Source organism: Ascaphus truei, chromosome 1 (genome assembly GCF_040206685.1).
Source record: "Ascaphus truei isolate aAscTru1 chromosome 1, aAscTru1.hap1, whole genome shotgun sequence".
Lineage (NCBI taxonomy): Eukaryota > Metazoa > Chordata > Amphibia > Anura > Ascaphidae > Ascaphus > Ascaphus truei.
Window position 1 is genome coordinate 37,848,417 of NC_134483.1, and position 13,703 is coordinate 37,862,119.

Sequence of the window (13,703 nt, forward strand, 5' to 3'; positions counted from 1 at the left end):
TGATTATTCTGTGTATACTCAGGCTTCTTTGTCATCTTCCATAGTATGCTGGGGAATGGGCAGTATTTGATTCATTTGTGCGATAATACCAAAGTTATGTTTCAAATCATGTTATAGAATAAATTAAGTGGACCTACAGACATCATCGTAAACGAACTATTTATTTGTTGTTGTTGATGTTATTCACTAAAAATAAAATTTTAATAAGCAGTTTTGTTTTACTTTAATACATCTGATATATTAGATGCTATGAACGTTTGCCACGTGTCAATACGTTATCTAGGTTAAAAAAAAAGGCAGAAGACTGACTGGATGTAGAAATCTTTATAAGAGAAGAGGAGATGAGTTATAATAATAATGAGATATATCATGTCAATGTGAATAATAAGCCTTGACAAATAGTTAAAGCTCAAGGGTAACAAGTCAATGTAATCAACTGCACATGATGATATCATTTGCTTTTATTTCAGAGCCTCCAATAGGACAAATACACCCTCCTCATGGCAGCGTGACGCCGCAGAAGAACAGCAATCTCTTGGTGATCATTGTGGTCACTGTAGGAGCCATCACCATTTTGGTCGTGGTGATTGTAGCAGTGATCTGTACAAGGAGATCCTCAGCACAGCAGAGGAAGTACGTTACTTTTTCATGAAGCCATAGTTATTTTAGGAAATGTTTTAAGATATTGCACTGTCTCTTTGTACCTTAGTTAGAAAATCATATATGAAGAATTATACATCATCATAAATCTATACCAAATATAAACATGGTAAACTGTTGTTTTTTTTGTACAGATGCTAATCAGAATTTTCAACATGTGTCTCTGGTACTAATTGGCTTTGCACCAAATTTGCCTCATCAACATTAGTGAGAAATATAGGAAAGTGTCTATAGAGGAAATCATAAAATCGTTCAAGGACACTGTCACATACTGATGCAGCGGCCGTTATTCGAACACATCACGTACATCGGAATCCTGATTTGAAACCGCGGGATGAATTCCAACCTCCCCCGCACTAAGATGCGAGCGCGGCGAGTGCAGAAAAAACGAATTTTAGTGTGCAGGCTATTAAAAACATGAAATTTACACAGTAGCACAGTAGCACAGTAGCACAGTAGCACAGTAGCACAGTAGCACAGTACTGTGCACATTACAATTCATCCATTTTATTGCAAACGAAGAAACAGAATCCATGAAATTCAAACAAAACATCCGCGATAAGCACGGGTGCCTGGGGCGATTGGCCGCGTTCATGCTGCGTGGGGAACAGCAGAGAACTCAAAATCGGCGCCGAGATGTGTTCGAATAACGGCCGCTGCATCAGTATGGCACTCCTGTGAGCATGTGACATGCGGGTTAATACAGAGGCGGCACATTTTATTTGAGTGCGGCTAGCTCCGCAAGCCTGGGGATGCCCCGGCATGCTAGCCGCACTCCCTCAGCGTGCCGCGCGGTCACGCGTCATCGGGTGCCTGCGCCCCCTGCACGCGCGTCCAGGGCTCCCCGAGGGAGCCCTGGTGTCCCGCGATGTGGGGGACGGCGGCAGGGGGTTCCGGGGGACCCGGCGGACCCGGCGAGCTGAGGGAGAAAGCCCCGATCGGAGGGCGCTCCTCCGCGGCTTCGGCGCGCGCCAGGCACATCCCAGCGCGCGCCTGGTTACTGCTGCGGCCGAGACCGGGCAAATGCTCAAATAAACTCGGCCGCAGCAGTACACAGCTCTCTAGCTGGCCCACTTTTCACTTTTGCATATGTCCCTCAAATCAATAATATATCCCCTCAATCCGTCCCAATATACCATCTGTCACAAACAGCACACTAGTGAGCATGTGACATATATGCAACCAGGGTTAATACACACGGCTACTCTAGCCAACTCCCCTTTCTCCAGCAAGGTACTTTCAATGAGTTAATATTTACCCCTTACTCAATTGAAATCATATCTATACACTGCATCCACCCAAAAAATATCAAAGTATTTGCAGAGTCTTAGGTACCTGTTTATAAATGAAAAACAATGTCATCGACACACACAAATCTGTTGTAGCAAAATGTGTCAAAAATGTACTTTACTCTCTACAAAGCGTGCAACCAGTTTAATCAGAGCCCAAAGCATCACGTATTAAAGTTTGGCTTTATTATACAAAAAGACAGTGCTTAAATTATATTAAAAGGTGATTACAAAAACATACAGTTACAATTAATGCAGGACAGTTTCTTAAAATAAAAGGATAAAACAAACAGAAACCCATATACAGTACGTTGTCATAGGTCCTGTCCCAGAGAGGTCACTGGAGTAGAAGAGAATTCCCGTGTCTGAACACACCTCTGTTGAATTTTGATTTTCTATTTAAACATGCCAACATTATGCCCAGACCTTCTTGCATTGAAACACATATAAGACCCAACCTAGTCGTAAATCCGTTATTTGGGTGACATTTATGACTTAAGGGGAAAAAAAAATAATTTTCTTCTGACGTTTAAAAGCTGACTCAATATATAAACACTCATAACTTCATTTCCCAAACACTTAGATGCCATCTTCACGGTTGCTCTCCACACACATGCCTGCACCTAAAATTTGATTTGAGAGTCTAACATCTACTTTCGCAGGAGAAACATTATGTGGATGATTTGATTTGTCTAATCGCAACGGTGACAGCTATCCATTTGTTACTCTTATGAATTGCTGTCAGGCCCATAATTTGTTATGTTCTCCAACTAAGTGGTGACTTGTTTGTCACTCCTCTCTGGGAAGCACAAGTGATAATTCAAGACAGTTACAGTTTTCTTTGAGGACGACAGCCGAGGACCTGCTATCGTCCCCAGCCTTCTAAACAATACATATTTTACTTTTACTGGGCCATTGGTGATAACCCCCCCCAATTAAGCCCTCTTTGTAGATCATCACAGACACAAGAAGGGTCTTGACCAGTCATAAACCCAATATCTTGTATTTTTAAGACAATCTGGAACCACATTAACCCCGGAAGTGCCAGATTGATAAAAATACTTAATATTTTGCACCATTTTTAATACAGATACATTAAATTATGGTGTACTGTATCATGTGAGATGGTAGAACCCTCTCTTACTAACAATCTATGATATTTAAGCAGAACATTGTATTCAAGTTACTTAGATTTTATACAGCCCCAAGCAGAAAGTCTAGATAATAATAATGAACCATTAGGTTGCCTGAGGAGTCACAGCACCAGAGTACCACGGCTCCTCTGGAAACCGCCACCATGTGGCCGCTCCTCAGGGCAGTTACAGGATTGGGACATCCCTTAACCCAGAAAAGGAAGAGGAGGAGCCGCCTCTTCCATTTCCCTGCATCACAGATCACGTTCTGCATGCCTTCATTTTTTAATCGATCATAATTTTCCAATAATCATTTATTCCTTGTAAACAAATCCTAAATGTCTGAAAATGTGGCTCATATCATCTTGGCCTCTGTAAAATATACTGTAGCAGAACGGTGCAGCACTGCCGCATTCAATATCAAGCAAGAAAAATGCTTCTGAATTTGCAAAGAATCCTATCTGGAATGAGCTCCTTCTGAAAGCTGTCCAAAACTCATATTAAATAGCAGCTGGCAGAGAGTCAGGGCAGCAGATAAGAACTGAAGAGTTGAATTTCAGAAATGCAGTTTACAGTGAATTTAGATGTTCAGGAAACTGTTAGTAGCGAGTCCTTTAAACTTTTAGGTCACAGAGAGATAAGGCAAAGTAGAGCATATATAAAAAATAGAGATGATTCTGCACTCACACAACCCCCTGCATATGTCACTTTGCGGTACTCTTGTGATACAGTATGTCTTTCTTAGTCAAGAAAGCTCTCTGTTTGTCCTTGCTTGTTAGCTAGCTGTTCAAAATCTTGCCTGCTGGGCATTGGATTATAACGTTATAGACTACACAATAGTGTCATCTAACAAAGACATCATTAAAGAAATACACATATAACATCATATCAGAGACAGTTATTCATAAATCTAGACATCTAGATACTTCTTACATTTACTGACCATTTCATGCTTAGTAAATATTCAGTAATTGGGTCATTAAATGCTTTCTGCTCAATACGAAGCCACGTTTAAAAAAAACAGTACTTGTGCAGCAGAATGGAGTCAGCTGGGTGAAGAGATGATAAAAAGACAAGATCTGTGAATCTGTTCTGGTGCAAATCAGCAAAACATTGTAGCGAAGACGAGTTAATGATTTGAAGTGACACAAAACGCATACTATTTGATTATGAGAATATTTGTTGCATTCACCACAATTAGCCAATATTTGTCATTATTAGCCTTATTTAGTGTTAAAGTGCTTTCTATTAAGATATTTACTTAGACCAGGAGGTGGCCTACTGCAATCCTCAAGGGCCACTCGAGGGCCAGTCTTCGACTGAGCCGCTGGTTGAAGCACCTGTGCTGAACCATTCATATCCTTAAAACCTGACCTGTGTGTGACGCTCGAGGACTTGAGTTGGCCACCCCGATCTTAGGCATTTTTCCTTGAGTTTTCAAATTTGGCCAGTCACGTATGTCAAATTAACGCCTTTGTTCTATACAAAGGTTTTCTCCAATCTTTATCTGTGACTCCAACATATCTTTCAATATCTCAAAACTGGGCAAATCTCTTTAAGTTTAGAATAAGGGCTCAAATGTGGTCCCATAGAAAAGGGTAGTAATAGGTATGGAGCAGGGTGTCTCTAGAGTTTAACCCTGTTATTTCAGCTCAGGGGACCCCCTGCTTCCCGCGCCACATACCTCCGAAATGCAATTTTAAAGCTCCCACGTCATTAAGGCTGATAGCAAGCTACAGCAAGACGGATGACATTGCTTCTGCCTGTAGCGACTCCTGCAGCACTGGACATTTAAACCCCCATATTGCACACTCAGCCGGGGATGTTACCGGTAGCACCTACAGAGAGGTATGTGTCTAGGGGAACAGAGCGTCCCTGGAGCTGAAGTTAATGCGGATAAGGTCCGGAGACACACTGCTTCATACATAGACTGAAAAAAACACCTTTAAGAGTACCAATAATCAATAATGCAAGATTGAAGAATTAATCTAATCCCTTTAAAATAAAAATAAAAAATGACTTGGTTAAATCAGAATGAATCACATGACAAAGAGAAATTAAAGGTGCATCTTCTACACAAATAACAAATATATATATATTTTTCCTTTGATATGAAACTACACATTTATGGGCCTTATTCTATATAATCTGACAATGCTTTTTGGGCCGAAAAACTCCATTGAAGTCAATAAAGATGTATTGGCTGAAAACAGGTCAAAAATCCGCTTCCGACTATGTAGAATTTGGCCATTTGTCTTCAGAGTAGACTACGATGTGATTTTTTAAGATAACTGTATATTTTTAATAGACATAATGCAGCTAACAGCTTCACTTAGCTAGTGCAGTATATGTTTTTTTTTTGTTCAATGTATAATAAAGCTAAAAAATCACCAAGACTGCATCTTCATGCATCCCATAGACTCCTCACACATTCCCCTTTCTAAAACAGTGTATACAATATATAATAAGGGGTACATTTATTAACAGAAGATAGCCTATGTGCCTGGCGTTTAGCTTGCAGAGTCCCTTTTAAAAGGATGTCATATTTATGCAGATCATCCCAGTGCACAATCTGGTCCTCAGATACCTGCATGCACTGGTTCCCTGAGTTTTTCTTCTTGTAATTCCATTCAACTTGAAACGTTGCCATTGTACGACCTTGCATTTAGCTGTAAGGAGTTGGCATGTAGCTTTATCTCTAAGTTACACCAGTGCCACTTCATGGATCAGCAACCATCTGGTGCTAAAGCAGCATGACACCTGGCACCCAGACCCAGAGGATTTCAAATGTCATCTTTCTTACACATCAGGATTCAAAAGCCTATGATCTCCCATGCCATATTTAAGATAGCTTTAATTTTTTATGTTGTGTTTCAGCTGCAAGTGCTTTATTTACTTATTGAGACAAACGTCTGGAAGGCATAGGAAAAAAAAACATTGACCTTTATTCTAAGGATTTTTACTGTGTTTAACTGTTTGGGACTTTCTCTTTAGGAAACGTGCCACACACAGTGCTGGTAAGAGAAAAGGCAGCCAGAAAGATCTTAGACCTCCAGACTTATGGATCCACCATGAAGAGATGGAAATGAAGAACATTGAAAAGCCATCAGGATGTGACACACAAGGAAGGTCGTCCCCGAGGCAAAGCTGTCATCAAGATATTACCCCTGTTAGCCACAGTCAGTCGGAATCGCAACTGGGCAGCAAAAGTACATCGCATTCTGGTAATTTTAGGTTTCGTTCAGTATTTGCAGATATTAAAGGAGCAGAACCAGCTAAAAAGATGAGTTTCTTGTCCCTTCTATCGAAACTAAAGAAATGTGCCTCTTTTACAGCTTCCATTATAGCATGTACAATGGTGTTTTCTACAGGACCTGATACAGATGAAGTAGGAAGTACCATATCAACATTGGAGCGATCGCTTGCTGCCCGCAGAGCCACACGTGCCAAGCTAATGATTCCGATGGACTCGCAACCCAGCAACCCTCGTAAGTACCTCTACCACACATATAACTGACATGCAGTATGGAATTTATTTTGATCTGTTTTAGGAACAAACTGATTTCAGCTATTTGCAGCAACAATTTGAGGGAAGCACGAATATATGAATACAAATTAGGCTTTTTTCTGGACCCTACTGAACTTATAGAAGTAGTCTGGTGATGTCATTGAGGGAGTGGGGCCAAAGAAATGGAATGAACAAGCCCGTAAGGAAAGGTAGAATGAAAAAATACCAATGCAAAAAATTGTGCGAAAGCTCTTCATTTGCTTTTTTTCTGCAGCATTCATGTAAGACGCAAACTACATTAGCCAACATTAGATGAATCTTCACCTTTCACATGCACAAGCATAGGAGCATTTTTCATGTCTTTGATCTTTAAGAACACAGATGACAATGATAATAGAAGCAATTAGAGCTAAATAGTTCAAGCCTCTTTGTTGATTTTTTTTTTACTAACTTGTGGATGGTGACCTTTTTCTTTTTACTCTTGTGTGTAAAACCCTTTTCAAAACCCTTTGGCAGAGTGAAGGCTGTAATCTTTCTTTGTGAAAAACACTAAGTAATGCTTTGCTATGATCTAATGGTGGAAGCCAACTAATGGGGTCATATGTAGTAGGATATGGATTCCTTCAGAATGTGAGGAAATCAATTATTTTATAAGTGCATGCCAAGGATGAAATAGGTACTGCAGGCCCTGCTTCCCCAAGCAGAATTTATGGCCTTAAAGAAGTCCCAGCCAAAGAAACATGCTGGAGAGGTGGGAGTGGAGGTGTATATTTGAAACAATGCGGTGCGTTTGTCCCTTGCTTCTATCAAAAGGTGTTACCCTCATAATAAAATACTTAGATAAAGACTTATAATAGCCACTTATAAAACACAGTATCCACAATAAAAGGTAAGCTTACATTTTTTGTTCTCTTGTTCCCTGCACAACATAATTTAAAATCCATATTCAATAATCTTGCAATGGAAGGATTTCCTCGTAGTTTTTCTTTGTGGAACCCCCACACAATACAAATTTGGGTTGAATTTGGGTGCAATCAGGGTTCAATCAGCCATTGTTAATATTGTTGTTTTGTTTTTTGTTTTAGATTCTTGTACAGATAGTTTTGTCTGAATAGATTTTCATTATTTGACATGCTTTACTACAACAACAAAAAATGCACAAATATACAATCAGAGGCTCCTCACCACCTCCGGGCCTGGGACACTTGTCCCGGCTCTGCCCCCCTGTCCCCAGGCATGCACCGCGTGATAGGCTTTAGGGTAAGATCAATAGGTGCGGTCCTTCAGCACGCCCCCAATTGCTTGGCGCCCTGATCGACTGTGCCTATCGATCTACCCCAAAGATGACACTGCTCTGCTATACTATTCTATGAGTTATGTGATAAAGAGTGAAAGAGTATGGTGGACTATCTTTGAAAAAATTAATTTTCTTCAAAATTATAGTTCTAAAAAGTAGTAAAAACTTTAATTAACTTTGCGTGCTTTGTATGAATGTTGTTATGGGACTTCGGATGCAGAAAGATTGCTGTTTGAAATTACGTTTAATGCATTGCGTCATGTTGCATACCCAGGCCCGCCGACACGGGGGGAGTGCTGCAGCAGGTGTTCTGGGCCCGGCTGGCCTAGACTGGTCTAAATTCTCCAACTTCTGGGTGGGCCCACCTACTTCCAGCTTGCTCTACCTCCCTCCTACATTGGGCCCACACGTAACCCCTCACCACCATACTCCCCCAAGCCCATAACGTAATGCTCATGCCCTTAACCAGTGATTTCCAACCTTTTTTGTTTAACGGAACCCTTGAAGTATTTCGAAAAATCTCGGGGAACCCCTATCTGGCTGACACATATTTGGTTAGACAGGGGTCAGTCACAACATTTCACACCTCACGAGCCACCTCTATTTCCCACCCTCTACCCATGTATTTCTCTCCCATCCATCTCACTAACTCTCCACCCCTCCCGCCTCTCATGTATTTATCCCTTGCGTCTCACTCTTACTCCCTCTTTTCCTCACTCCCTCCCTCCCGCCCCCTCTCTTCTCTCACTCGACCCTACCTTCCGTCAATTACCCCACTCTCTCTCAATCCACCCTACAAAATACATACCAAAAAAAACCACCCCGGGGGGGGGGGGGGTCTGTGGTCCGTAGGAGGAACCCCTGAGACTGCTTCAAGGAGCCCCAGGGTTCCACGGAATCCTGGTTGGGAATCACTGCCCTAGACTCATATCCACCTAAACCCATACCTAATCTCTCTACTCCCAGGCCCATACTGTACCTAATTTCCCCACCCAGGGCCAATACCTAATCCTCCCACTACCAGGCCCTATATCCCCCAAAGGCCCATACCTACTCAAGCACCTCCAAGCCCCATACCTAATTCCCCCACCAGACTCATACTTAATCCCCCCCCCAATCCCAGGACCATACATCCTTTGCCCCCTCTCCTCTCAAGACCATAGCTCCTCCTATCCCCTTAGTCCTCCCTCAACCTATACCTCCTTCTCCCCCTGTCCCCAGACCCATAACTCCTCCCCACCCCATACCTCCTTCTCCACCCATCCCCGGCCCACTCTACGCTGTGCCAGGTTCCCCCCAGTCATTTAGGGGTGGCGGGACCCTGGTCCTTTCTTTTGTCCAGGGCCCAAAGATTTCTGTTGGCGGCCCTGTGCATATCTGATTAATACAATTTCAATTGTAAGGGAATTGTTTCTTTTATATTTTAAACTGGTATTAGGAAATGATCAATTATCAGTTACAGTAAATATATTATATTATAGCCACTCTGTGAATGAATAAATGTTGTTAACATTTATATAATGAAACAGCCGTGCTGCATAAAAAAAAAAAATAGTTGATACATACAGTAGTAATGTAAAGTACTTCTAATTCTGTGCTAACCGCATAAACAGACATTGTAAGATTCACACTAGGTACAACTCAGTGAACGATTTTGACGCAATATTTTTTGTTCTGTTGGATCAATTTCCTTCCAAAAATTTAATTTGTAACACTCAGTACATAGATCCTCAAATTCTCCTGAAAGACCAGAGACTGCCTTTGTGATCCTAGCGCTTAATGATGCCAGTAACCATCTCACCCAGGTTCGTACCTAATCCCTCCAGTCCCATAATCCCCTGGACCCATCCCTAATCCCACCAGGCCCATAATCCCCCAGACCCATCCCTAATTCCCCCAGGCCCATACTCCCCCCCGTTCCATCCCTAATCCCCCCAGGCCCATACTTCCCCAGTCCCATCCCTAATCCCCAAGGCCCATACTCCCCCAGTCCCATCTCTAATCCCCCGAGGCCCATACTCCCCCAGTCCCATCTCTAATCCCCCGAGGCCCATACTCCCCCAGTCCCATCTCTAATCCCCCCAGGACCATACTCCCCCAGTCCCATCTCTAATCCCCCAAGCCCATATACGAGACCAAAAAGGTCGAAATAGCTGTCTGCGAGTAGGTTTACTAGCTACTGTATGTACTTCTTTAGCCCAGGCTGTGATGCAAAAAACTGTGTAATACAGAAGTCATAAACTCATAGGGATACATGTTTAAATGGACAAGAAGCAAAAAGTGACAGTATTCTGTCCTCATCACACAAAGCACAGTGAGACAGATGGCTAAACTCCTCCCCAACTTCTTGCAAAAAGAACAGGTGCACTGAATTCCAAAACATTTATTAGAGCTTAGATGAACAACAGTACAGTACATGCAAACTGGATAAGCAATAATCAAAGTCGGATGGAAAGACAATGCTTTCCTAGGCCAAACATGAACAGATAGGATCAAATGCAAAAATAACTCACATAGTCGTGCTACAGCTCCAGTAACAGAGGATACACAGGTAATCCCTGACCTCTGAGCTCACAATCACTAGACTGCTGAGCTCTACACCTAAGCAGCAGTAACTAGATTACAAACGTGTGTGCTGGGAGTAGGCATAATAATAGAATCTAAGCTATTACCTAGATCAACAGTTAGATGTCAGAATGACACAAACAATTAACCATGACTACAGGAGAGACACAGTGGGAGTGTTCATTTGCACGTCATTACCCAGAATCCCTAGCTGCAGTGGTAGCATTGAACTGTATGCTGAGTGACTGTGGAATGGCAGGGAGTGACTGTGGAATGGCAGGGTCGTGGGCCTGTGTGAGACATGTAAAAATGCTCATAAGTGTTTGTTTGTTTGTTATTAAATTATCATTAATCCTATATCTTTGTTACAAGTATATACACTTTGTATTATTTTCCCGTTATGCTACAGTAAAACCGTTTAGTTTTGCTCCGATCCTGGTATCCAGCCTCTCCTCACCCCCTACAGTACCCATCATTTATAATATTTTTTTAATTGTATTTGCTCTTCCCATCTCTGTCTGAAATATGTTAAAAACAAAGTGAGTTTCCACATTACCACTAGGGTTACTGCGCTTTAACTGTAGTGCATGTGCACTCTGGTCTTTTCTTGACTAAAGAATGATTGTGGTTGTACCTTTTTTTTTTTATCATATAAATTTAGTTAAAGCAAATTCTAAACAGCACTCACCACTCCTCCATATATATGTTTGCAGGACATAATTCATTAGGGCAAAAGAAAATAAGCCGATGCATTCAGCCAGCAAAAACGTATCTTAATTTTGACGCATAAATTCAGTGAGACAATCTCACTGCATCTCTGCTACAAGAATTGTTGATAAGAAAAAACAATTAGAACATCATTAATATGCTGAGGAAGGAGATTCCCCCATAATCTTATGTCTTCTTTTCTATTCATTGACTATACTATTTGGCATTGTGCGAAAGCCGAACTTTTCTCACGCTTAGTCAAACTTGGTGAATATGTAAGTATGCTTAGAGCATGGTAGATGGCTATAAAGAGTACTTATATATTCGCCAAGTTTGTCTAAGCGTGAGATAAGTTCGACTTTCGCACAAAGGCAAATAGTATAGTCAATGAATAAAAAAGAAGACATACGATTATATAAATATACAAACAAAAAAGACTGCGCCTATAGGTATCTATCTCAACTGCAGTGGTAAGATATAATCTGTTGATTTGAAACCCTATATATGGGTACTGTGGTAATATATACAGAAATGATGATCAAGCTAAATAAATGAATAATACACAAATATAAACAAAAAATAAAATAAAAAAATAATAATATAAAAATAAAAACAATGTCTAAATAATATAAACAATGTGAGACAGGTGACTTAATTGATCTAAATAAAAATGCAAATGAATAAAATATTATATTTATTATACATATATTGATGACATTACAGGGATCTTGAATAAAAAATATATAAAAATAGAGTAAAAAAAAAAACAAATATATAATCCTGTTGAAATACACATGAAGTGTGATGATGGCCCACTATTCTGGATACTGGCAGCTTTCTATATGGAACCAACGACCTCCCAGTAGATCTACAAAAACGAGAAGAAAGAAAGCGCCCGATCCTAGTGTAATATGAAAAAATACACAATTTAATGTTCCCAGTAAAAGTCCAACAAATTTAAACTCACAAACAAAAATAGTAAATCAAGCATGTAATGAGTAATACTCATTCACCAGACGCCGGACACCACCGCTCTGCCCACACGCCTTGCTATCACATTATACCTATCCATGCCTTGGACTTTACTAAGACTCTGGGACGCTGCCGCACGCTGACGATCTATCCCCTAAGGTCCTACCATAATTTTCCTCCCATCCGGAACCACTGGTTGGTTCAGTTTGTTTCCGGGCGACATCGGGAGAGGTTGTGCACTCTCTGGAGCTCCTGCTGGATGGTGGCTCTAAGGTGCCAAGACTACATGTGGGAGCAAGGCGTGTGAGCAGAGCGGTGATGTCCGGCGTCTGGTGAATGAGTATTACTCATTACATGCTTGATTTACTATTTTTGTTTGTGAGTTTAAATTTGTTAGACTTTTACTGGGAACATTAAATTGTGTATTTTTTCATATTAAACTAGGATCGGGCGCTTTCTTTCTTCTCGTTTTTATAAGATTATATAAGTACGCTTCCATGCAAAAGTTTGTGGTGAGATCGATTAACGCTAAAAAGACAATGGGCCTTGCATATTTAAGGGGTGTGGAACTCCAACCCAGTCCTCAAGACCTCCCAACAGGTCAGGTTTTAAGGAAATCCCAGCTTCAGGGACTCAATCAGTGGCTCAGTCTTTAATTGAGCCAGCTGTGCTGAAGCAGGGAAATCTTTAAAATCAGACCAGTTGGGGGGGGGGGAGAGATTCTGAGGACTGGAGATGAGCACCCCTGGAATATTCAAGTACTTTCAATTTCGGAATTCTATTGAACTTGTAAAAAAAACAATCTTTTGTAAGTAGCGCGGCATCAATTTTGCCATCTTAAAAAGATAAAATAGTGACAAAAAATTTGGGGCTATTTCAGTCAAACTTTTGGTGCCAAAAGTTTGATCACTTTTGAAAAGTTAGATTGAAATTGCAGCCAGGGCGAATCTCAACAAGTCCACACATGTTCAGTGTCCACATCAGTGGTTTCCAACCTTTTTTTGGTTAAGGAACCCTGTGTGACATTTGGAGGAACCCCCGACTCTCTCTAATAGCACGTCTGTGATTGGATGCATTGTCAATTCTTCTGTATTTGGTACAATTTTAAAATGACCTGAAAATTACAGGGAACCCTTGAGGGATGCCCGGGGAACCCAAGGTTTCCTAGGACACCCTGGTTTAAAAACACGGGTCCACATCCTTTCCTTTAAATATAATTGTATCGTATTGTATGTCTTTATTTATCTAGCGCTAAAAGTGTACTCAGCGCTTCACAAAGAATACAGTACAGGGAATTTTAAAAATACAATAAGTGCAGTAAAAATCCGATAATAGGAAAGGAAATCCCTTCCCCGAAGGGCTAACAATCTAAGAGGTTTGAGGGAAAACTTACAGAGACAGCAGGTGAGGGAGTAAGTGCTGTAGATGGGTGTGCTTGGCCACAATGGGTGGTATAAGTGACTGTGGGACAGTAGCCATGAGTGCAGTCTGTTGGGATGCTTGATTTGTGGGGCAAGTTTTAAGGTTAGTCAGTGTTAAATGAAAAGGTTAACACCATTTACAGGGGAAGA

The 13,703-nt window shown here is 41.1% G+C and overlaps 1 protein-coding gene across 1 annotated transcript in view; it reads left to right on the forward strand.

Annotated features, from left to right (window-relative positions):
- The window catches only part of DCC (DCC netrin 1 receptor), an 837,937-nt gene that overhangs the window by 795,903 nt on the left and 28,331 nt on the right, over positions 1-13,703 (forward strand). Inside the window, exons 23-25 of the mRNA XM_075586416.1 lie at positions 471-633; positions 6,077-6,306; positions 6,454-6,570. Coding sequence (XP_075442531.1) covers positions 471-633; positions 6,077-6,306; positions 6,454-6,570 — 510 coding nt within the window. The remainder of the gene's footprint in view (positions 1-470; positions 634-6,076; positions 6,307-6,453; positions 6,571-13,703) is intronic.